Genomic DNA, 25,950 nt, shown 5'->3' with positions numbered 1-25,950 from the left:
GCAGATGTAGCAGTGCTGTCTAATGGCGGACGGTGTCAGTGTGCTATCTGTACATCCCAGAGTGCCCTCTCCTCCTATCGCAGATGTAGCAGTGCTGTCTAATGGCGGACGGTGTCAGTGTGCTATCTGTACAACCCAGAGTGCCTTCTCCTATCGCAGATCTAGCAGTGCTGTCTTATGGTGGACGGTGTCAGTGTGCTATCTGTACAACCCAGAGTGCCTTCTCCTCCTATCGCAGATGTAGCAGTTCTGTCTTATGGTGGACGGTGTCAGTGTGCTATCTGTACAACCCAGAGTGCCCTCTCCTCCTATCGGAGATCTAGCAGTGCTGTCTTATGGCGGACAGTGTCAGTGTGCTATCTGTACAACCCAGAGTGCCTTCTCCTCCTAACGCAGATGTAGCAGTGCTGTCATATGGTGAACGGTGTCAGTGTGCCATCTGTGCAATTAAGAGTGCCGTCTCCTCCTATCGCTGATGTAGCAGTGCTGTCTTATGGCGGACGGTGTTAGTGTGTTATCTGTACAACCTAGAGTGCCTTCTCCTCCTATCACAGATGTAGCAGTGCTGTCTAATGGCGGACGGTGTCAGTGTGCTATCTGTACATCCCAGAGTGCCCTCTCCTCCTATCGCAGATGTAGCAGTGCTGTCTAATGGCGGACGGTGTCAGTGTGCTATCTGTACAACCCAGAGTGCCTTCTCCTATCGCAGATGTAGCAGTGCTGTCTAATGGCGGACGGTGTCAGTGTGCTATCTGTACATCCCAGAGTGCCCTCTCCTCCTATCGCAGATGTAGCAGTGCTGTCTAATGGCGGACGGTGTCAGTGTGCTATCTGTACATCCCAGAGTGCCCTCTCCTCCTATCGCAGATGTAGCAGTGCTGTCTAATGGCGGACGGTGTCAGTGTGCTATCTGTACAACCCAGAGTGCCCTCTCCTCCTATCGGAGATCTAGCAGTGCTGTCTTATGGCGGACAGTGTCAGTGTGCTATCTGTACAACCCAGAGTGCCTTCTCCTCCTATCGCAGATGTAGCCGTGCTGTCATATGGTGAACGGTGTCAGTGTGCCATCTGTGCAATTAAGAGTGCCGTCTCCTCCTATCGCTGACGTAGCAGTGCTGTCTTATGGTGGATGGTGTCAGTGTGTTATCTGTACAACCTAGAGTGCCTTCTCCTCCTATCACAGATGTAGCAGTGCTGTCTAATGGCGGACGGTGTCAGTGTGCTATCTGTACATCCCAGAGTGCCCTCTCCTCCTATCGCAGATGTAGCAGTGCTGTCTAATGGCGGACGGTGTCAGTGTGCTATCTGTACAACCCAGAGTGCCCTCTCCTCCTATCGCTGATGTAGCAGTGCTGTCTAATGGCGGACGGTGTCATTGTGCTATCTGTACATCCCAGAGTGCCCTCTCCTCCTATCGCAGATGTAGCAGTGCTGTCTAATGGCGGACGGTGTCAGTGTGCTATCTGTACAACCCAGAGTGCCTTCTCCTCCTATCGCAGATGTAGCAGTGCTGTCATATGGTGAACGGTGTCAGTGTGCCATCTGTGCAATTAAGAGTGCTGTCTCCTCCTATCGCTGATGTAGCAGTGCTGTCTTATGGTGGATGGTGTCAGTGTGCTATCTGTACAACCCAGAGTGCCTTCTCCTCCTATCGCAGATGTAGCAGTGCTGTCATATGGTGAACGGTGTCAGTGTGCCATCTGTGCAATTAAGAGTGCCGTCTCCTCCTATCGCTGATGTAGCAGTGCTGTCTTATGGTGGACGGTGTCAGTGTGTTATCTGTACAACCTAGAGTGCCTTCTCCTCCTATCACAGATGTAGCAGTGCTGTCTAATGGCGGACGGTGTCAGTGTGCTATCTGTACATCCCAGAGTGCCCTCTCCTCCTATCGCAGATGTAGCAGTGCTGTCTAATGGCGGACGGTGTCATTGTGCTATCTGTACAACCCAGAGTGCCTTCTCCTATCGCAGATCTAGCAGTGCTGTCTTATGGTGGACGGTGTCAGTGTGCTATCTGTACAACCCAGAGTGCCTTCTCCTCCTATCGCAGATGTAGCAGTTCTGTCTTATGGTGGACGGTGTCAGTGTGCTATCTGTACAACCCAGAGTGCCCTCTCCTCCTATCGGAGATCTAGCAGTGCTGTCTTATGGCGGACAGTGTCAGTGTGCTATCTGTACAACCCAGAGTGCCTTCTCCTCCTATCGCAGATATAGCAGTGCTGTCATATGGTGAACGGTGTCAGTGTGCCATCTGTGCAATTAAGAGTGCCGTCTCCTCCTATCGCTGATGTAGCAGTGCTGTCTTATGGCGGACGGTGTTAGTGTGTTATCTGTACAACCTAGAGTGCCTTCTCCTCCTATCACAGATGTAGCAGTGCTGTCTAATGGCGGACGGTGTCAGTGTGCTATCTGTACATCCCAGAGTGCCCTCTCCTCCTATCGCAGATGTAGCAGTGCTGTCTAATGGCGGACGGTGTCAGTGTGCTATCTGTACAACCCAGAGTGCCTTCTCCTATCGCAGATGTAGCAGTGCTGTCTAATGGCGGACGGTGTCAGTGTGCTATCTGTACATCCCAGAGTGCCCTCTCCTCCTATCGCAGATGTAGCAGTGCTGTCTAATGGCGGACGGTGTCAGTGTGCTATCTGTACATCCCAGAGTGCCCTCTCCTCCTATCGCAGATGTAGCAGTGCTGTCTAATGGCGGACGGTGTCAGTGTGCTATCTGTACAACCCAGAGTGCCTTCTCCTCCTATCGCAGATGTAGCAGTGCTGTCATATGGTGGACGGTGTCAGTGTGCTATCTGTACAATTCAGAGTGCCTTCTCCTATTGCAGATGTAGCAGTGCTGTCTAATGGCGGATGGTGTCAGTGTGCTATCTGTACAATTCAGAGTGCCTTCTCCTCCTATCGCAGATGTAGCAGTGCTGTCTAATGGCGGATGGTGTCAGTGTGCTATCTGTACAATTCAGAGTGCCTTCTCCTCCTATCGCTGATGTAGCAGTGCTGTCTTATGGCGGACGGTGTCAGTGTGCTATCTGTACATCCCAGAGTGCCTTCTCCTCCTATCGCAGATGTAGCAGTGCTGTCTTATGGCGGACCGTGTCAGTGTGCTATCTGTACAGTCCAGAGTGCCTTCTCCTTTCGCAGATCTAGTAGTGCTGTCTAAGGGCGGACGGTGTCAGTGTGCTATCTGTACAATTCAGAGTGCCTTCTCCTATTGCAGATGTAGCAGTGCTGTCTAATGGCGGATGGTGTCAGTGTGCTATCTGTACAATTCAGAGTCCCTTCTCCTCCTATCGCAGATGTAGCAGTGCTGTCTAATGGCGGATGGTGTCAGTGTGCTATCTGTACAATTCAGAGTGCCTTCTCCTCCTATCGCTGATGTAGCAGTGCTGTCTTATGGCGGACGGTGTCAGTGTGCTATCTGTACAATTCAGAGTGCCTTCTCCTATTGCAGATGTAGCAGTGCTGTCTAATGGCGGATGGTGTCAGTGTGCTATCTGTACAATTCAGAGTGCCTTCTCCTCCTATCGCTGATGTAGCAGTGCTGTCTTATGGCGGACGGTGTCAGTGTGCTATCTGTACATCCCAGAGTGCCTTCTCCTCCTATCGCAGATGTAGCAGTGCTGTCTTATGGCGGACCGTGTCAGTGTGCTATCTGTACAGTCCAGAGTGCCTTCTCCTTTCGCAGATCTAGTAGTGCTGTCTAAGGGCGGACGGTGTCAGTGTGTTATCTGTACAACCCAGAGTGCCTTCTCCTATCACAGATGTAGTAGTGCTGTCTAATGGTGGACGGTGTCAGTGTGCTATCTGTACAACCCAGAGTGCCTTCTCCTCCTATCGCAGATGTAGCAGTGCTGTCTAATGGTGGACGGTGTCAGTGTGCTATCTGTACAACCCAGAGTGCCTTCTCCTCCTATCGCAGATGTAGCAGTGCTGTCTTATGGCGGACGGTGTCAGTGTGATATCTGTACAACCCAGAGTGCCTTCTCCTCCTATCGCAGATGTAGCAGTGCTGTCTTATGGCGGACGGTGTCAGTGTGCTATCTGTACAATTCAGAGTGCCTTCTCCTCCTATCACAGATGTAGCAGTGCTGTCTAATGGCGGACGGTGTCAGTGTGCTATCTGTACAACCCAGAGTGCCTTCTCCTCCTATCGCAGATGTAGCAGTGCTGTCTTATGGCGGACGGTGTCAGTGTGCTATTTGTACAATTCAGAGTGCCTTCTCCTCCTATCGCAGATGTAGCAGTGCTGTCTAATGGCGGACGGTGTCAGTGTGCTATCTGTACATCCCAGAGTGCCTTCTCCTCCTATCGCAGATGTAGCAGTGCTGTCTTATGGCGGACGGTGTCAGTGTGCTATTTGTACAATTCAGAGTGCCTTCTCCTCCTATCGCAGATGTAGCAGTGCTGTCTAATGGTGGACGGTGTCAGTGTGCTATCTGTACAACCCAGAGTGCCCTCTCCTCCTATCACAGATGTAGCAGTGCTGTCTAATGGCGGACGGTGTCAGTGTGCTATCTGTACAATTCAGAGTGCCTTCTCCTCCTATCACAGATGTAGCAGTGCTGTCTAATGGTGGACGGTGTCAGTGTGATATCTGTACAACCCAGAGTGCCTTCTCCTCCTATCGCAGATGTAGCAGTGCTGTCTTATGGCGGACGGTGTCAGTGTGCTATCTGTACAATTCAGAGTGCCTTCTCCTCCTATCACAGATGTAGCAGTGCTGTCTAATGGCGGACGGTGTCAGTGTGCTATCTGTACAACCCAGAGTGCCTTCTCCTCCTATCGCAGATGTAGCAGTGCTGTCTTATGGCGGACGGTGTCAGTGTGCTATTTGTACAATTCAGAGTGCCTTCTCCTCCTATCGCAGATGTAGCAGTGCTGTCTAATGGCGGACGGTGTCAGTGTGCTATCTGTACATCCCAGAGTGCCTTCTCCTCCTATCGCAGATGTAGCAGTGCTGTCTTATGGCGGACGGTGTCAGTGTGCTATTTGTACAATTCAGAGTGCCTTCTCCTCCTATCGCAGATGTAGCAGTGCTGTCTAATGGTGGACGGTGTCAGTGTGCTATCTGTACAACCCAGAGTGCCCTCTCCTCCTATCACAGATGTAGCAGTGCTGTCTAATGGCGGACGGTGTCAGTGTGCTATCTGTACAATTCAGAGTGCCTTCTCCTCCTATCACAGATGTAGCAGTGCTGTCTAATGGTGGATGGTGTCAGTGTGCTATCTGTACATCCCAGAGTGCCCTCTCCTCCTATCACAGATGTAGCAGTGCTGTCTAATGGCGGACGGTGTCAGTGTGCTATCTGTACAATTCAGAGTGCCTTCTCCTCCTATCACAGATGTAGCAGTGCTGTCTAATGGTGGATGGTGTCAGTGTGCTATCTGTACATCCCAGAGTGCCCTCTCCTCCTATCACAGATGTAGCAGTGCTGTCTAATGGCGGACGGTGTCAGTGTGCTATCTGTACAATTCAGAGTGCCTTCTCCTCCTATCACAGATGTAGCAGTGCTGTCTAATGGTGGATGGTGTCAGTGTGCTATCTGTACATCCCAGAGTGCCTTCTCCTCCTATCGCAGATGTAGCAGTGCTGTCTTATGGCGGACGGTGTCAGTGTGCTATTTGTACAATTCAGAGTGCCTTCTCCTCCTATCGCAGATGTAGCAGTGCTGTCTAATGGTGGACGGTGTCAGTGTGCTATCTGTACAACCCAGAGTGCCCTCTCCTCCTATCACAGATGTAGCAGTGCTGTCTAATGGCGGACGGTGTCAGTGTGCTATCTGTACAATTCAGAGTGCCTTCTCCTCCTATCACAGATGTAGCAGTGCTGTCTAATGGCGGACGGTGTCAGTGTGCTATCTGTACATCCCAGAGTGCCCTCTCCTCCTATCGCAGATGTAGCAGTGCTGTCTAATGGCGGACGGTGTCAGTGTGCTATCTGTACAACCCAGAGTGCCTTCTCCTATCGCAGATGTAGCAGTGCTGTCTAATGGCGGACGGTGTCAGTGTGCTATCTGTACATCCCAGAGTGCCCTCTCCTCCTATCGCAGATGTAGCAGTGCTGTCTAATGGCGGACGGTGTCAGTGTGCTATCTGTACATCCCAGAGTGCCCTCTCCTCCTATCGCAGATGTAGCAGTGCTGTCTAATGGCGGACGGTGTCAGTGTGCTATCTGTACAACCCAGAGTGCCTTCTCCTCCTATCGCAGATGTAGCAGTGCTGTCATATGGTGGACGGTGTCAGTGTGCTATCTGTACAATTCAGAGTGCCTTCTCCTATTGCAGATGTAGCAGTGCTGTCTAATGGCGGATGGTGTCAGTGTGCTATCTGTACAATTCAGAGTGCCTTCTCCTCCTATCGCAGATGTAGCAGTGCTGTCTAATGGCGGATGGTGTCAGTGTGCTATCTGTACAATTCAGAGTGCCTTCTCCTCCTATCGCTGATGTAGCAGTGCTGTCTTATGGCGGACGGTGTCAGTGTGCTATCTGTACATCCCAGAGTGCCTTCTCCTCCTATCGCAGATGTAGCAGTGCTGTCTTATGGCGGACCGTGTCAGTGTGCTATCTGTACAGTCCAGAGTGCCTTCTCCTTTCGCAGATCTAGTAGTGCTGTCTAAGGGCGGACGGTGTCAGTGTGCTATCTGTACAATTCAGAGTGCCTTCTCCTATTGCAGATGTAGCAGTGCTGTCTAATGGCGGATGGTGTCAGTGTGCTATCTGTACAATTCAGAGTCCCTTCTCCTCCTATCGCAGATGTAGCAGTGCTGTCTAATGGCGGATGGTGTCAGTGTGCTATCTGTACAATTCAGAGTGCCTTCTCCTCCTATCGCTGATGTAGCAGTGCTGTCTTATGGCGGACGGTGTCAGTGTGCTATCTGTACAATTCAGAGTGCCTTCTCCTATTGCAGATGTAGCAGTGCTGTCTAATGGCGGATGGTGTCAGTGTGCTATCTGTACAATTCAGAGTGCCTTCTCCTCCTATCGCTGATGTAGCAGTGCTGTCTTATGGCGGACGGTGTCAGTGTGCTATCTGTACATCCCAGAGTGCCTTCTCCTCCTATCGCAGATGTAGCAGTGCTGTCTTATGGCGGACCGTGTCAGTGTGCTATCTGTACAGTCCAGAGTGCCTTCTCCTTTCGCAGATCTAGTAGTGCTGTCTAAGGGCGGACGGTGTCAGTGTGTTATCTGTACAACCCAGAGTGCCTTCTCCTATCACAGATGTAGTAGTGCTGTCTAATGGTGGACGGTGTCAGTGTGCTATCTGTACAACCCAGAGTGCCTTCTCCTCCTATCGCAGATGTAGCAGTGCTGTCTAATGGTGGACGGTGTCAGTGTGCTATCTGTACAACCCAGAGTGCCTTCTCCTCCTATCGCAGATGTAGCAGTGCTGTCTTATGGCGGACGGTGTCAGTGTGATATCTGTACAACCCAGAGTGCCTTCTCCTCCTATCGCAGATGTAGCAGTGCTGTCTTATGGCGGACGGTGTCAGTGTGCTATCTGTACAATTCAGAGTGCCTTCTCCTCCTATCACAGATGTAGCAGTGCTGTCTAATGGCGGACGGTGTCAGTGTGCTATCTGTACAACCCAGAGTGCCTTCTCCTCCTATCGCAGATGTAGCAGTGCTGTCTTATGGCGGACGGTGTCAGTGTGCTATTTGTACAATTCAGAGTGCCTTCTCCTCCTATCGCAGATGTAGCAGTGCTGTCTAATGGCGGACGGTGTCAGTGTGCTATCTGTACATCCCAGAGTGCCTTCTCCTCCTATCGCAGATGTAGCAGTGCTGTCTTATGGCGGACGGTGTCAGTGTGCTATTTGTACAATTCAGAGTGCCTTCTCCTCCTATCGCAGATGTAGCAGTGCTGTCTAATGGTGGACGGTGTCAGTGTGCTATCTGTACAACCCAGAGTGCCCTCTCCTCCTATCACAGATGTAGCAGTGCTGTCTAATGGCGGACGGTGTCAGTGTGCTATCTGTACAATTCAGAGTGCCTTCTCCTCCTATCACAGATGTAGCAGTGCTGTCTAATGGTGGACGGTGTCAGTGTGATATCTGTACAACCCAGAGTGCCTTCTCCTCCTATCGCAGATGTAGCAGTGCTGTCTTATGGCGGACGGTGTCAGTGTGCTATCTGTACAATTCAGAGTGCCTTCTCCTCCTATCACAGATGTAGCAGTGCTGTCTAATGGCGGACGGTGTCAGTGTGCTATCTGTACAACCCAGAGTGCCTTCTCCTCCTATCGCAGATGTAGCAGTGCTGTCTTATGGCGGACGGTGTCAGTGTGCTATTTGTACAATTCAGAGTGCCTTCTCCTCCTATCGCAGATGTAGCAGTGCTGTCTAATGGCGGACGGTGTCAGTGTGCTATCTGTACATCCCAGAGTGCCTTCTCCTCCTATCGCAGATGTAGCAGTGCTGTCTTATGGCGGACGGTGTCAGTGTGCTATTTGTACAATTCAGAGTGCCTTCTCCTCCTATCGCAGATGTAGCAGTGCTGTCTAATGGTGGACGGTGTCAGTGTGCTATCTGTACAACCCAGAGTGCCCTCTCCTCCTATCACAGATGTAGCAGTGCTGTCTAATGGCGGACGGTGTCAGTGTGCTATCTGTACAATTCAGAGTGCCTTCTCCTCCTATCACAGATGTAGCAGTGCTGTCTAATGGTGGATGGTGTCAGTGTGCTATCTGTACAGTCCAGAGTGCCCTCTCCTCCTATCGCAGATGTAGCAGTGCTGTCTAATGGTGGACGGTGTCAGTGTGCTATCTGTACAGTCCAGAGTGCCCTCTCCTCCTATCGCAGATGTAGCAGTGCTGTCTAATGGCGGACGGTGTCAGTGTGCTATCTGTACAATTCAGAGTGCCTTCTCCTCCTATCGCAGATGTAGCAGTGCTGTCTAATGGTGGACGGTGTCAGTGTGCTATCTGTACAGTCCAGAGTGCCTTCTCCTCCTATCGCAGATGTAGCAGTGCTGTCTTATGGCGGACGGTGTCAGTGTGCTATCTGTACAACCCAGAGTGCCTTCTCCTCCTTTCGCAGATCTAGTAGTGCTGTCTAATGGCGGACGGTGTCAGTGTGCTATCTGTACAACCTAGAGTGCCTTCTCCTCCTATCACAGATGTAGCAGTGCTGTCTAATGGCGGACGGTGTCAGTGTGCTATCTGTACAACCTAGAGTGCCTTCTCCTCCTATCGCAGATGTAGCAGTGCTGTCTTATGGCGGACGGTGTCAGTGTGCTATCTGTACAGTCCAGAGTGCCCTCTCCTCCTATCGCAGATGTAGCAGTGCTGTCTTATGGCGGACGGTGTCAGTGTGCTATCTGTACAACCCAGAGTGCCTTCTCCTCCTTTCGCAGATCTAGTAGTGCTGTCTAATGGCGGACGGTGTCAGTGTGCTATCTGTACAACCTAGAGTGCCTTCTCCTCCTATCACAGATGTAGCAGTGCTGTCTAATGGCGGACGGTGTCAGTGTGCTATCTGTACAACCTAGAGTGCCTTCTCCTCCTATCGCAGATGTAGCAGTGCTGTCTTATGGCGGACGGTGTCAGTGTGCTATCTGTACAACCCAGAGTGCCTTCTCCTCCTTTCGCAGATCTAGTAGTGCTGTCTAATGGCGGACGGTGTCAGTGTGCTATCTGTACAACCTAGAGTGCCTTCTCCTCCTATCACAGATGTAGCAGTGCTGTCTAATGGCGGACGGTGTCAGTGTGCTATCTGTACAACCTAGAGTGCCTTCTCCTCCTATCGCAGATGTAGCAGTGCTGTCTTATGGCGGACGGTGTCAGTGTGCTATCTGTACATCCCAGAGTGCCTTCTCCTCTTTTCGCAGATGTAGCAGTGCTGTCTAATGGTGGACGGTGTCAGTGTGCTATCTGTACAGTCCAGAGTGCCTTCTCCTCCTTTCGCAGATATAGCAGTGCTGTCTAATGGTGGACGGTGTCAGTGTGCTATCTGTACAGTCCAGAGTGCCTTCTCCTCCTTTCGCAGATATAGCAGTGCTGTCTAATGGCGGACGGTGTCAGTGTGCTATCTGTACAGTCCAGAGTGCCCTCTCCTCCTATCGCAGATGTAGCAGTGCTGAAATTGTCCTGTATTTCTTTTGCTGGTGCATTGTTATAACTCCTCATCCCATATGGATTATCTCAGGTAACTCCATCTTCCAGCTCCACCCTTGCGCTGCGTGTTTGGTTTTCTTAGCTCTGCGCTGCACTTACTTTCCTTCCCTTGTCACAGTATTGGCCTTGTGCAGCTATTCCCTATATCCCTTTTGATCTTTGCTTCCCCAGAAACAAAGGCTTCCTTTTCCTCGCGCTGCACATTTCATTAATCGGATATTTGTCTTTCGTTTTAACCCCATCAGCTCTGCAGTCACGCGTCCAGATAAACGCTGCGTACTTTGCGTATATAATGGGGATGAGATGACCCTGCTCGTATCGGACCAGAAAGCGTCCGCCGTCCGTCTGATACCCACTCTGCATCCTATGACCTGTAAAGCTGGAGTTGTCATATGTAGGAGAGCTAGTTTTTGTCATCTGCCTGAACTCTGCAGCATAAAAACTGCACGTAAAAAATCTACCCACATGGTGCAGCGCCAAGGATTATATGATGCATTCAGCTCTGCTACATCTGCCGGTAGGTGATTTAGTCCGGTTTTTGCATGGCACGGTAAAATCCCCCGCCGTCTGATTGGCTGCAGCGCTGCGAGTGATGTCATGCCAGCGAGATCCCATAGGTTCAGCTCTATGTAATTCATTAGAGAGTTCATGTAATTTGAGAGGTTGGATTGAGTGAAACAGGTGTGCTGTGCGGAGGTGTCATGTAACTGGTCACAGACAGACAGGTGTATTCGTCACTGCAAGCCAAAGAAGACACAAAGGTAAGAGCCTTTTTTTTTTTATTATTTGTTTCATTTTATCATCGTTTTTTGCTTTATTTCTGCTTATTATTTTCTGCTCTTGTGTGGATTGTTTTCTTGATGCGCAGTTTCCCAAGTTAAATATTAACTTTGTCTTTCCTACGAGTCCATAATACGTCTATACCTTCCGTGTGGCTGCCTTTTTTGCACAGAGAACCTATAACATTTTTTTTTGGAGATTTTTAGTAAATATTTTAGCATTGTTTTAGTTTGTTCATTTAATACAATACTTGTATATTAGCTGATAATTCTCCCTAGCATTCGTATTATACTATGGCATGGTGTGTGTGTGTGCCAATTGGTACTGACAATACACTTCATTTTTGTCCATCTGGTACGGTATTTGTATCCTTTTTTTTAATATACAAAAAATACTATTTATTTTTTGTTTTAAATCAATATATTTGATTGATGTAGAATATAGCCCTTTAGTCCTGATCGATACATACAGTATAATATAAACCAGGCTGATCTTTTTTTTTATTCTAATGCATGTTTATTTTTCATTTATTTTTTAGTAGTATTTTTATGTAATACTCTCACGTTTTTGTGAGGATTTTACAAGTTTTATGGTAATGGGTTTGATAAAAAAAAAATTGTTTATTTTAGATACTGGCTGCTAGTAATTGCATATTTACAACCTGGCATTGGTGAGCCTGAGTTTTACGTAAATTATATTTTATATATATATATTTTTATATATTTATATATTTATTTTATATATATATATATATATATATATTTATTTATATATTTTATATATATATATATTTTATATATTTCTATTTGTGACTTGTTATATAACTAGATTATTAGTGAATGGACACATGTTGAGCTTGCTGGACAATCTTAAGGACACATCTATTGTCTTTTTTTTTCTAGAACAACTGTAGTCTTTTGGATATTGTTTTATGCAATAAAAAAAAATAGAATTTATGGAAACTGGATAACTTTAGCCAATGCCCAAAATGTGCTGAAAACCACGATTCTACTGTTTAATGCATTTCTAAACGTCTTCAATAGTATCATAATTCCAAGATAATAGATTTATCGCAGGTATTGGGCATGATATGGTTTGAAATAATCCAACTTGGCCTTTGAAATCTCATCGTGCGGTAATATTTGTGGGATTTTTTTGGAAAATACCATTCACTCCTGTGCCACATTTGCTTTGTCTGAATGAGGTCTAATATTCAGTAGCATCACTATAATGCACCGTAGGGTAGGGCCACACGAACGTTTCTCCACATCCGAGAAAAATAGTCTGATTCGTCTGATCAGACTTTGATCATGGTTTTTCTCGGACGCAGAGGGAAAAAAAAATAAAAAAAGTTTCTACGCCTTCTCCATTCTGACTGTCCATGAAAATCAGACCCCAATCGGATGTCATCGGATGACTCGATTTTTTTTTTTTTTTTTAATGGACCCATAGATCTGCATTGCTCCGACACAAAAATCAAAATCGGGCATCTCATTGTTTTTGCAGACCACTCGGTACGTGGAAGAAATCGGACATGTGCACAACCCCATGTAATATCATAGTTACAGGTGCTACCCATGAAAACCACCGATGGCACTCGTCTGATAAAATAAGATGTGTGAATGTTTTTCTGGAACTTACATCAGGGTTCACATACTTTGTGCACATAATGTATATTATTGAAGGCTAGCCACTGTCATATAGATTCCATATGGCTGTGGACTAAAATGAGTATCTTTTCGAATTGGGCTATTTTTTTATTAAGTCTGCGGGAATTAGAGCTTGTTGTATGGCCCAGTGATGATTGGGTGAAAGATGAGTGATGTTATCTCTTTCCAGGAACGTCATGCAAATGTCTCCAACGGGATGGACTTGATGATGGAAAGCGGTACTATTGAGGGTGGACAAATGTCTTACAATTCATGCATGAATATTAATTCAACCTATACATTTAACGCCGCTTTCACTCATCCGATATTCGTGATCCAAGTATGGACCCGGAGTGTCCAGACTGGTCGCGGGTCTCCTGGTCTAAACTCAACAGTTTGATAGATGCTTGAGAGGTCAGGAGTCAGAATGTTTGGGTAAGGAATTCCACGGCCAATCCAGACCATACACGAACTGCGAAAGTCGAATGTGTGGAATTGGCCTTATGCTACGTCAGATTTCCTCAAAACCATATTGGTTGGGAAGATCTTTGCATAATCAATTGGTTCAGGGAAGGGAGCAGATATATAAGCTCACTCCGGCTCTCCCAAAGACAGACAGATTATTGAAGGGTGTCCTTAGGCCCCCAGTCCTACCCACAGGTTCTTTGCCGTATAATCCCGTGATTTCAAATACTACACGTTTCACTGTTGTTTCGTAGTCTACAGTCGTCTCCTAACTAATGGTTGGCCGTCTTTCTAAGCTTGAAGGAATATTTACATATTTCTCAAGATGCTTCATTATTAGAGGTGTAACCGCAGTGGGTGTAGGGCTTGCAGTTTTCTCAAGAACATGGAGGCTTGAGGCCCTAAAAGATCACTGTGCCCAACATGACAAGACCAATAGAGTTACAGATCCGTGATACTTGAGGGCAACGTTGAAAATTTTTTTCAAATTACACCACTGCTCACTGGAACACCTGAATGGAGCCCAAGGCAATAACATATAAACAGTCTCTCATCAAGTTTGGCATTGTTTTTGGAAGTCAGTAGATATGTTTTTCCAACCTCCTACAACCCCTTTAAGTTTTCCTATGCTATTTCTGGGTGACAACTAATAATAAGCTTTCACATACCGCTGATGAGGCAATCTACAATTATAAATATGTCCATGGTCTGTGTGATACGTCCCTGGCAGCATTACTACACAGATCATACATATATATACAGTACAGACCAAAAGTTTGGACACACCTTCGCATTTAAAGATTTTTCTGTATTTTCATGACTATGAAAATTGTAAATTCACACCGAAGGCATCAAAACTGTAAATTAACACATGTGGAATATATACTTAACAAAAAAGTGCGAAACAACTGAAAATATGTCTTATATTCTAGGTTCTTCAAAGTAGCCACCTTTTGCTTGATGACTGCTTTGCACACTCTTGGCATTCTCTTGATGGGCTTCAAGAGGTAGTCACTGGGAATGGTTTTCACTTCACAGGTTTGCCCTGTCAGGTTTAATAAGTGGGATTTCTTGCCTTATAAATTGGGTTGGGACCATCAGTTGTGTTGAGCAGAAGTCTGGTGGATACACAGCTGATAGTCCTACTGAATACACTGTTAGAATTTGTATTATGGCAAGAAACAGGCAGCTAAGTAAAGAAAAACGAGTGGCCATCATTATTTTAAGAAATGAAGGTCAGTCTGTACGAAAAATTGGGAAAACTTTGAAAGTGTCCCCAAGTGCAGTGGCAAAAACCATCAAGCGCTACAAAGAAACTGGCTCACATGAGGACCGCCCCAGGAAAGAAAGACCAAGAGTCACCTCTGCTTCTGAGGATACGTTTATCCGAGTCACCAGCCTCAGAAATCGCAAGTTAACAGCAGCTCAGATTAGAGACCAGGTCAATGCCACACAGAGTTCTAGAAGCAGACACACCTCTACAACAACTGTTAAGAGGAGACTTTGTGCAGCAGGCCTTCATGGTAAAATATGGTACTGTGTAGGAAAAAGCGGCAACACTCACCGGTCCTGTGTGGTCCAAGTTTTTATTATCAAAACACATACATGGTATCTTCACGGCATCGGGAAACGGACGAAAGGGGAGGTGAGCAGGATGTGACGACGGCCGTTTCGCGCCGAAGATAGCGCTTCCACGACCCGTGGAAGCGCTATCGTCGGCGCGAAACGGCCGTCGTCACATCCTGCTCACCTCCCCTTTCGTCCGTTTCCCGATGCCGTGAAGATACCATGTATGTGTTTTGATAATAAAAACTTGGACCACACAGGACCGGTGAGTGTTGCCGCTTTTTCCTACACAGTACCAGTGGCATGACTTGTTTCCAGCTTGCACCTCGCCCGGCCAGTCGGATCCATAAGAAAGTGACACGCATACCGGGTGTATCGCTGTTGGTTAAGGAAAGGCTGTGCGGCGGTTTTGCTCTAGATTGCCTTCATGGTAAAATAGCTGCTAGGAAACCACTGCTAAGGACAGGCAACAAGCAGAAGAGACTTGTTTGGGCTAAAGAACACAAGGAATGGACATTAGACCAGTGGAAATCTGTGCTTTGGTCTGATGAGTCCAAATTTGAGATCTTTGGTTCCAACCACCGTGTCTTTGTGCGACGCAGAAAAGGTGAACGGATGGACTCTACATGCCTGGTTCCCACCATGAAGCATAGAGGAGGAGGTGTGATGGTGTGGGGGTGCTTTACTGGTGACACTGTTGGGGATTTATTCAAAATTGAAGGCATACTGAACCAGCATGGCTACCACAGCATCTTGCAGCGGCATGCTATTCCATCCGGTTTGCGTTTAGTTGGACCATCATTTTTTTTTTTCAACAGGACAATGACCCCAAACGCACCTCCAGGCTGTGTAAGGGCTATTTGACCAAGAAGGAGAGTGATGGGTGCTACGCCAGATGACCTGGCCTCCACAGTCACCAGACCTGAACCCAATTGAGATGGTTTGGGGTGAGCTGGACCGCAGAGTGAAGGCAAAAGGGCCAACAAGTGCTACCTCTTGAGGCTCATCAAGAGAATGCCAAGAGTGTGCTAAGCAGTCATCAAAGCAAAAGGTGGCTACTTTGAAGAACCTAGAATATAAGACATAATTTCAGTTGCTTCACACTTTTTTCTTAAGTATATAATTACACATGTGTTAATTCATAGTTTTGATGCCTTCAGTGTGAATGTACAATTTTCATAGTCATGAAAATACAGAAAAATCTTTAAATGAGAAGGTGTGTCCAAACTTTTGGTCTGTACTGTATATGTGTATATAAATGGCAGACTTGGGAATGTTGAGTTAAAAGAGAGGGGTCCTGTGTTTAAGATCCTCGTCTTTTGGCCATAAGAGAAAATGGTTATAAAGAGCTTATACGGGATCTCTCAGGAGGACTTGCCGTGTCTTGCCTTACATAGACAATTTCCCAAGTTGACTGGGCACTGTGTAATACTAGATTTCACTAGTGGTGGTGCTGCAGGGAAATGGAACACTTGTATAGAGATTTCCTCGCAGATAACAGCAGATCGCTGGTGATACCAGAAGGCCGACACTTTGTGATCAGCTTATTTTCCAGGAACATTTCACAAATGGAATATCAAAAGTAGATATACAGTAGTTGTTTCTATCTAGCTTTCACAAAAACAGATCAAAATAGATAATGGCACCTGTTCATCAAGATTTAAGATTTTCTCTCCAGTCTTGATGAAGGGGCATGGTGGAGTCAGACGCTCCTAGTTCATGAACAGATGCACGCCTCTTCATGAATCTGGAGCGTTTGACAAATGACGTGTACTTCTGTGCTCAAGTCAGGGACTGGAGTGAGATTTCTGGTGTATGGAAAGCCACAGCTCATCTATTTCATGCCCCCACTGTGCTCCCGTCCCACCCCAGCCTTGTCCATATCAGCAGTGCTGGAAGAAATTGGCGTGAAAACACCAAAAGTCACGCAATTTTGGTGCAACTTTGAGTTGCACCAAAATATTGGGACTTTTCAAAGCCTTCACGCCACTTTTTTTTGAAGCTTTAATAAATTCAGCCAATATATTTGGACGATCATTGACATATATGTAGACCTACAGTCTTGGGGCATCACAGTGGCTCAGTGGTTAGTCCTGGGTTCAAACCCCACCTAGGACAACATCTGCAAAGAGTTTGTATGTTCTCTCCGTGTTTGCGTGGGTTTCCTCCGGGTTCTCCGGTTTCCTCCCACATTCCAAAGACATACTGATAGGGAATTTAGATTGTGAGCCCCATCGGGGACAGCGATGATACATTATTATTATTATCTTGACCAAAATTTTCAGATCTCAAAAAGTTAGCTACTTTGGTGTTTTTAGATCTTTTCGTCAGATGTTTCTGTGGTTACTGAAGTACAATTATCAGCATTTTATAAGTACTTAAACTTTTATTCACAATCACATCAAGTTAATTTAAAGACCCAATAGCTACAGTGTTGACCTTTCAATCCTTCTGCCCTTCTTTCCGGGAGCTGGGTATCAGCTTCTGGGACAAATCTTGACAGATGACCGCACCTTATTGTCTAATCAGTGCTTGGAGTTTATCATAATGTCTGTGTTTTTCTTTGTCCGACTGCTTTTTTTAGGATTGACCACAGATTCTGAATAGGACCCAAAATGTCAATGTTTTGTTCACTGAGTCACTCAATTCTGACTTTTGCATCGTGATTTGGTCTCCATCATGCTGGATAAAGCATTGCTATGTACTGTGTGTGCAGATGCAATAGGACCTGGCTGCTGCTTTTTCTGAGCAAGCTCTGCACTGATGTTAAACTGATCTCATAGCTGAATCCTCTTTAGGAGATGGTCTGGCACTTGATGCGTTTTCATAGGTGCCTGAAAGCCACCTTCGCTGGAATTGATCTTCTCTCTTTGAATTTCTTGATGATCCAATAAATGGTTGATTTAGGCGAAATCTTATAAGTGGCAATTTCCTTGCCTGTAAAGCCCTTGTGACGTTAAGCAGTGATGACTGCACTCGTTTTAAAGAGAACCTGTCACCAGGTTTGGCCGATATGAGATATGGCCACCACCTTTCAGAACTTATATACAGCATTCAATAATGCTGTATATCTTTCCCCAACCAGACCTGTAAAAAAAGAAAAATAACTTTTGTTACACTCACCTGTGGGGCGGTCTGGTCTGAGGGGTGTCGCTCTTCTTGGCCTGGCACCTCCCTTCTTGCGATCACGATCCTTCTTCTTGCTTCATGTGGCTAACGCGTCCCTGTTTCATCCACACAGTCTCCTCGACATCGCGCTCCTGACAAGGCGTACTTTCTGCCCTGTTGAAGGCAGAAGAAAGTACTGCAGTGCGCAGGTGCTGGGAAAGGTCAAAAAGCCCCGGTGCCTGCGCACTGCCGTGCTTTGATCTGCAGTGAAGTACGCCTGCGCAGGAGCGTGATTCTGAGGAGACTGTGTGGATGACGCAAGGAAGCGTCATCCATGCAAAGAAGGAGGACGGCGATCATAAGAAGGTGGGAGGCGCCGGACCAAGACCAACGACACCCATCGGACCGCCCCGCAAGTGAGTATAATAAAATTTAGTTTTCTTCTCTTACAGCTCTGGTGTGGGCACAGATATACAGCACTATAGTATGCTTTTTTATCAGGTCTGAAAGGTGGTGGCCATGTCTCATATCAGCCAAACCTGGTTACCGGTTCAGTTTATAATGACAGAATGATCTCAGCTGCCTTGTCCTCGATAACACTTTCTCCTGAGCTAAAGAGATCACCGAAATATTGTAAGCAGGTCATTTTGTGGCAGGACTAAAACACAATGGAAATAATTGTTTTGTGATTAGGTTAATTTTCATGGCAAGGAATGACTTTTAAATAGTTTGCAGTTCATCTAATTACTTTTCATCACATTCTAGAGTTAATGCAAATTGCCGCTAAAGAAACCTGAAAATTTCTGTACGTCTCACAACTGTATAGGTGCGGTATATATAGACTTATTATGGTGTTTGATGCCTTCTTCATGCCACATTCATCACAACCAGTACTGTCTTATTAGCTCAATATTACTACCTCTGCAATACCATCTTGTCTTGCAGTTATGCTTTAGTCTTTACATACAAGTCCCACAGATAACTTACACATGGTGACTTTATTTAGTCTCCATATTATTTCGCAAATTACACTTTATCGGCATTGACTTATCATTGGCTAATTAGTTGCACAACATAGTGCGCAAATCTAACACGTTGATAAACTTAATGATAAACCTCTTTGTACAATAATTAGTCTTCTCATCTTAGCTTTGCCGATAAGCCAGCAAAATATGCAAAAAGTGGATTTTACATATTTGCCAGAAAAGTCTCATTTACTTAACTCAACAAATGCGTGCAGCTTGGTATTTACTTAGAAGAACCTAATTATTGTATAGTTCACACGCCTTCCTAAGCTGTTAACTGTCTCAGTGCTAAACTGGTAGGAGTTATACTGGTGCCCAGTACAACCTGTAGTCAAAGGACCAACTTCAACCATAAATATCCTGCCCGGTGCTTAACATGGACCGAGACAGTTGAAGGGTTGAAAACAGTGGCGGGTGCTTAACATGGACTGAGACAGTTGAAGGGTTGAAAACAGTGGCCCAGGGGCACCATTATGCACCTGCACTCCTCTCCGACTTTACCTCTATGAGCGGTGAATAACGTGGAGGAGGAGAGAGCCACTGGATCCTTTTTCCACTATTTAGCATGTGCATCTGAGACATCAGGCGCGATGACTTCACTACATCACGACTGCTTTGCAACGCGTCAGTGTACATATAATAGACTGGAGCAGAGCACTGGGGGAGTGGGAGCAAGGTGAGTATATGGTTTGTTTTTGTAATCTGTATGAATGTGTGTATGTACAGAGGAGGCTACGTGGGGGCTCATAATGTATATAGGGTGGCTGTGTGGGGGCTCATGCTGTATTTAGGGGACAATGTAAGGGCTTATATTGTTTATAGGGGCTATGTAGGAGCTCATACTACATATACTTATACCATACTGTATGTAAGGAGCAGTGTGGGGACTCATGCTGTGTATAGGGACTGTGGGAGCTCATACTTTATATAGGGGGGCTATGTGTGGGATCATACTTTATATAGGGAGTGGTCAGCATACTTAATTCTGCTCATTGTTAAGTAATATAATTAATATTGATATAAAATCATTATAATTGATCAATGAAATTAATATTGAGCAGAATTATGTTCAGCTGATTGGTTCGGCCCTCCACAACAGTCACGGTCTCTCTTGCGGTCCTTCAGGAGGAAAAATTAAAATTGTTATAAAATCTGTTTATGAAGTACATTTCCACCTGAGAAAATCAGCAGTAATTTTATGATTCATGGCCATAAGTATTTGGACGTCCCCTATAATTGGTAATTTAGCCATGTCTGTTTCACCCATTGATGGAGGTTGCATGAAATCCAGCGTAGAGTCATTTATTCTCTATGGACAGGAATGAGTAGTAGGGGTTGGGGGGTGTTAATTCAACATTGCACAGTAGTAAGGGTGTAGGTGTATGGAGTGCTGAAGCAGCAGTCGCACCTAATCTCAAGTGCCACTTTGCCACATAACACTCTCTAATTATAAAGGGCACGTGGTAGTTTGTGGACTTTTTGCAGATATTGCTCTTGAGATCCAGGACTGACAAAATATGTATGTTTTCTAAGTGATGGGTGCAGGAGGGCAATGCCAAAAAGCAACCTTTCCTTGAATACATGGCTGCACGCTGAATTACGGCCACAAGTAACGTAAAGCCAAGGTACATCTCTGGACATTGTCATGGGATGAAGACTTTCCGATGAGTGAGTTCACTGAATTTTAGCTCTATTAGATCTTACTTGGTGAATTAGAAGTTATTATGAACAAGACCAATAAAAAAAATCTGCAGACCTGAAAAGCTCACCAAACAGGGCGGGCTACCAAACGTTGAAGGGTGTATTGTGTGATACATGTGCTCTCGGTTATAACACTCATCAACTGTTCCTGGAAGCAACGTGAGTGTGAAAGCCGGGTATTTATGGCAGAAATAAGCCTGAGATTATTATTATGTGCGGTTGCAAGTATCGGACAGAGTGGTGTAAATCCCCTTCTACTGGACTATGGACCGATGGAAACCTGTTCTCTGGATGAATAAAAAGAAAACAAAATAAAAATGATCGAAAACTGCTGGAATCGCTATGAAAATTAATTGTGGTATCAATATATTTGCATATTTTCAATGTTGTTCCATCAGGAGGCAATATGGGATTTCTGCTGATTTGTAAGACCAGTAGATATTTCTGAGCTCTTGTCCAATGATTCTGGATTTTATCTTACTCATCACTGATCTTATACAGTAAGTTCACATGGAGCTATATCATTCAGAATCATGTCTCACTTTCCGCCACACAAAACTAGTTGAATTTTTTCCTACAACCAGGCTTACTGATCGTCAAGATGGCGCCAGAAATCCAAGTAAAAAAAATTGAGCCTTGATTCATAGTAAGCTGTGCCAGGAGCAGATATACAATGGGGCAAAAAAGTATTTAGTCAGTCAGCAATAGTGCAAGTTCCACCACTTAAAAAGATGAGAGGCGTCTGTAATTTACATCATATGTAGACCTCAACTATGGGAGACAAACTGAGAAAAAAAAATCCAGAAAATCACATTGTCTGTTTTTTTAACATTTTATTTGCATATTATGGTGGAAAATAAGTATTTGGTCAGAAACAAACAATCAAGATTTCTGGCTCTCACAGACCTGTAACTTCTTCTTTAAGAGTCTCCTCTTTCCTCCATTCATTGCCTGTAGTAATGGCACCTGTTTAAACTTGTTATCAGTATAAAAAGACACCTGTGCACACCCTCAAACAGTCTGACTCCAAACTCCACTATGGTGAAGACCAAAGAGCTGTCAAAGGACACCAGAAACAAAATTGTAGCCCTGCACCAGGCTGGGAAGACTGAATCTGCAATAGCCAACCAGCTTGGAGTGAAGAAATCAACAGTGGGAGCAATAATTAGAAAATGGAAGACATACAAGACCACTGATAATCTCCCTTGATCTGGGGCTCCACGCAAAATCCCACCCCGTGGGGTCAGAATGATCACAAGAACGGTGAGCAAAAATCCCAGAACCACGCGGGGGGACCTAGTGAGTGAACTGCAGAGAGCTGGGACCAATGTAACAAGGCCTACCATAAGTAACACACTACGCCACCATGCACTCAGATCCTGCAGTGCCAGACGTGTCCCACTGCTTAAGCCAGTACATGTCCGGGCCCGTCTGAAGTTTGCTAGAGAGCATTTAAATGATCCAGAGGAGTTTGGGGAGAATGTCCTATGGTCTGATGAAACCAAACTGGAACTGTTTGGTAGAAACACAACTTGTCGTGTTTGGAGGAAATAGAATACTAAGTTGCATCCATCAAACACCATACCTACTGTAAAGCATGGTGGTGGAAACATCATGCTTTGGGGCTGTTTCTCTGCAAAGGGGCCATGACGACTTATCCGGGTACATGAAAGAATGAATGGGGCCATGTATCGTGAGATTTTGAGTGCAAACCTCCTTCCATCAGCAAGGGCATTGAAGATGAAACGTGGCTGGGTCTTTCAACATGACAATGATCCAAAGCACACCGCCAGGGCAATGAAGGAGTGGCTTCGTAAGAAGCATTTCAAGGTCCTGGAGTGGCCTAGCCAGTCTCCAGATCTCAACCCTATAGAAAACCTTTGGAGGGAGTTGAAAGTCCGTGTTGCCAAGCGAAAAGCCAAAAACATCACTGCTCTAGAGGAGATCTGCATGGAGGAATGGGCCAACATACCAACAACAGTGTGTGGCAACCTTGTGAAGACTTACAGAAAACGTTTGACCTCTGTCATTGCCAACAAAGGATATATTACAAAGTATTGAGATGAAATTTTGTTTCTGACCAAATACTTATTTTCCACCATAATATGCAAATAAAATGTTAAAAAAACAGACAATGTGATTTTCTGGATTTTTTTTTCTCAGTTTGTCTCCCATAGTTGAGGTCTACCTATGATGTACATTACAGACGCCTCTCATCTTTTTAAGTGGTGGAACTTGCACTATTGCTGACTGACTAAATACTTTTTTGCCCCACTGTATCTTTGGTGAAACCTGTGAGGTTCCACATGGGCCCAAGAGGTAAGAGGTCCCAATTCCACCCCCAAAAAGCAGGTGGAATTCTGCCTGTGTTTGCCAGATGCTTATACTTACTCTCTTTCCATCAGGAGGTTCACGGACATTTTTATGGCAGGAATAGACCAGTCTACATCCAATATGGAATCTTATTTTGGTTCATAGCCCTGAGTGTTTGTCATCTAGATTCGATACCAAGGTTGCCAACCATCCAAAAAATTTTGGGCAGTCCATATAAATAAGACACTTTTTTTCCCCTGTCCGTAAAAAAAAATAGCTGCATCCATACATTTTTGGAAGATGGAGAAATCTTATGCCGGGAATTATCATGCATTTACCGTGAAATCAGCCAATGTCTTCATAGAAGAATTTTGAGCTGTAGACACATATCACTTAAAATTTTAATCCCATATTATGATTTCGCATTGTGTCTGTAAAGAATAGTGACTGTCCATTTTTTTTTCTGTAAGCTGTCCAGAAAAAGTAAAAAATCAAGTTGGCAATAGGGATGAGTGGATCTATGGAAGTTCAGGGTTCTGGTACACGACTCGAACTTTATTCGAAAGCTCTGTTCGAGTACCGGAACTGTATCCAAACTTGAACCAGAACCCGAACCCCATTGAAAAGAATGAGTAACCGAACTTTTGAGCTGGAAAATCGCTCTCTGCAATGGACTTTCCCCGAAACTTCGAACATTGCAATGGACTTCCAGGAGAAGTACATGTTCGGCGTTTAGCACCGGACACTGATTGCCTAGTGTGAACCCCAAACTTTTAAGTTGAGGTTCGCTCGTGTCTAGTTGGCAACCTTGTCTGATACGTGATGTCTCAAGTTACAACTATGAAGACGTGATTTGTTTACAGTAGATAACATACGGGACTTTGTCTTCCATTCCTGTCAGTCCACCCATTATATAGGCAATCTTATCAATAATTATTGATTGTACTAGGGAACTTTCTAGTCATTGTATTAACATAGTGAAGCAAGAGTGAAGAAACTGAGAATTAACTATTTTAATATTACAGTAAAACAAATATTAAAGGTTCTTGAAGGCTCTTGAAAGTCTATTATGTAGTCCCACTTCGGTCCACAATGTTATGTGAAATCACATGCAGGATCATTTATCTTCTTATTACATTTTTATATTACAATAGAAGTAAAATCATTTTAATTGATGATGAAGATGATGATGGATGATACCAGTGTAGTCAATTCCTCACTGTGTGGAATGTTTTAGGAGCTTTTGTGCTCCCCATATCTTTATTTGAGCTACCGCATGGGTTACCAGTTTCTTCTTGTTACTTGTTTCCAAAAGCATACTGGTAACTTAAAGGGACTCTGTCACCTGAATTTGGCGGGACTGGTTTTGGGTCATATGGGCGGAGTTTTCGGGTGTTTGATTCACCCTTTCCTTACCCGTTGGCTGCATGCTGGCTGCAATATTGGATTGAAGTTCATTCTCTGTCCTCCATAGTACACGCCTGCGCAAAGCAATCTTGCCTTGTGCAGGCGTGTACTATGGAGGACAGAGAATGAACTTAAATCCAATATTGCAGCCAGCATGCAGCCAGCGGGTAAGGAAAGGGTGAATCAAACACCCAAAAACTCCGCCCATATGACCCAAAACCAGTCCCGCCAAATTCAGGTGACAGGTTCCCTTTAATACCTTCCCAATAAGCTTGTCTAGTTTGTTTCTCTGGAGGACTCAGCCCATAGATTTGAATAGAAACGTTGCAATGCTTTATTTCTCCTTTGGAGGCGCGGACTAGTCTGCAACTTTGTTATCAGTTGTATCCGGTTGACGCACTTATATATGGGAGCCTAGCCTAGATTGACTTAAGAGCATAAAGAAATTTACAGGCAGTCTGGGCGCAATGTGGAAACTTAATCCTATGGTTGACAAACCAATTTCTGGAATCATCGATGGGTTTAAGTTATTGAACTTGGATGATACACACAACTATAGTGGTTTTGCATTCCTAATTGTTTTATTGCTGAACATAAACTATATAACTGGACATTTGACGTTGTCTTCTCTCCAGCCATACAAGCTTCTCCGCTTTCTCTTGATTTTACAGTTGACGTCACTTGAAGGTAGTCCAGAAGGACTTCGGAGGGCTGACTCTTGCAGAAAGTCAAGAAACTTCAATAAAAAGCCCAGCACCGGCGATTACTATAAGTACATAGGGCAGAACACATCAGAAGCACCTCCAGACTATAGAAAGATGGCACACAGTGAAGAGGTACGTCGGTGAACAGTTGGCTTTTTTTTTTTAAAACATTTCATTGAAAAGTATTCGTTAAAAAATACCATCAACTGTTTTTTATTAATAGCAATGAAATGAGAAATCTGAATAGATATGGATGGAGCTGTCAGACTAACTATATAACAGCATGAGCCATGCTGAATCAATAGATCAAATCATAGAAAAAGAATATTGCATGAAAACATACAGGCAATAGCACACGGCTTTAGTTATAGAAGGTACTAAGGTAGCAATTGTACTTGGGCTCTGGAGCTTGAGAGGAACCCAAGTGCCAAAACACCATTCGGCAATGAAACCCAGGAGGTTCAAGTAAAACTTCAGGAAATACCCGATAGCTTTACATACATGGAAGTTCCTGGTTTAATGCCAATTTTATGTCAATCCCAGACAGTTAGGTGTAATTTATTTATTAGGTGGCGTTATGATCATATTTTTTGTGGACATTCAAAAATATTTTGTTAATTTTTGGATTACATGTAATTTAAAAATATCTAAAGTATTCTGAACTTTCGTGATTGACGCTTCTGCTTCTCTCTTTGTCAAAGGGTTCTCTTCTCGCAAATGAAAGTGTGCACAATGGTAACGCCTCTGATAAAAAACCCATGGGGAATATACCGCCACCTCCAATTCCCCCACCTCTTCCAGAAAACCTGTGTTACCCGCCGCCTCCACCTCCCTTGCCAACCGAGGCTTCCATCTCAAGGTCCATGCAGCGACGCTCTTCTAACTCCACAGGAAGTAAGTCTTGGATACAACATTTCATTTCGAAGGCCAGTTGATAATATAAAGTAAAAATTCCTGTAGATTCCAGATGATTTAACATTCAGAATGTTATATTTAAGCAATTTGTTAATTCTGTACTTTGAATGAACAATTAAAAAGCTGTGTATACCATTGCAAAACCTCATTTTTATTCCTTTGCTCAATACCTATAAAATGAAAAATGAATCCACTATACGGGA

General features: G+C 45.0%; 1 protein-coding gene across 1 annotated transcript in view; it reads left to right on the top strand.

Annotated features, from left to right (window-relative positions):
* Nucleotides 1–25,950, top strand: part of LOC138651612 (espin-like) — a 263,532-nt gene that overhangs the window by 185,322 nt on the left and 52,260 nt on the right. The window contains exons 8-9 of the mRNA XM_069741931.1: nucleotides 24,800–24,964; nucleotides 25,534–25,726. Coding sequence (XP_069598032.1) covers nucleotides 24,800–24,964; nucleotides 25,534–25,726 — 358 coding nt within the window. The remainder of the gene's footprint in view (nucleotides 1–24,799; nucleotides 24,965–25,533; nucleotides 25,727–25,950) is intronic.

The sequence above is a fragment of the Ranitomeya imitator genome, chromosome 10 (assembly GCF_032444005.1).
Source record: "Ranitomeya imitator isolate aRanImi1 chromosome 10, aRanImi1.pri, whole genome shotgun sequence".
Classification (NCBI taxonomy): domain Eukaryota; kingdom Metazoa; phylum Chordata; class Amphibia; order Anura; family Dendrobatidae; genus Ranitomeya; species Ranitomeya imitator.
This window is presented reverse-complemented; position numbering and strand designations above follow the sequence as displayed.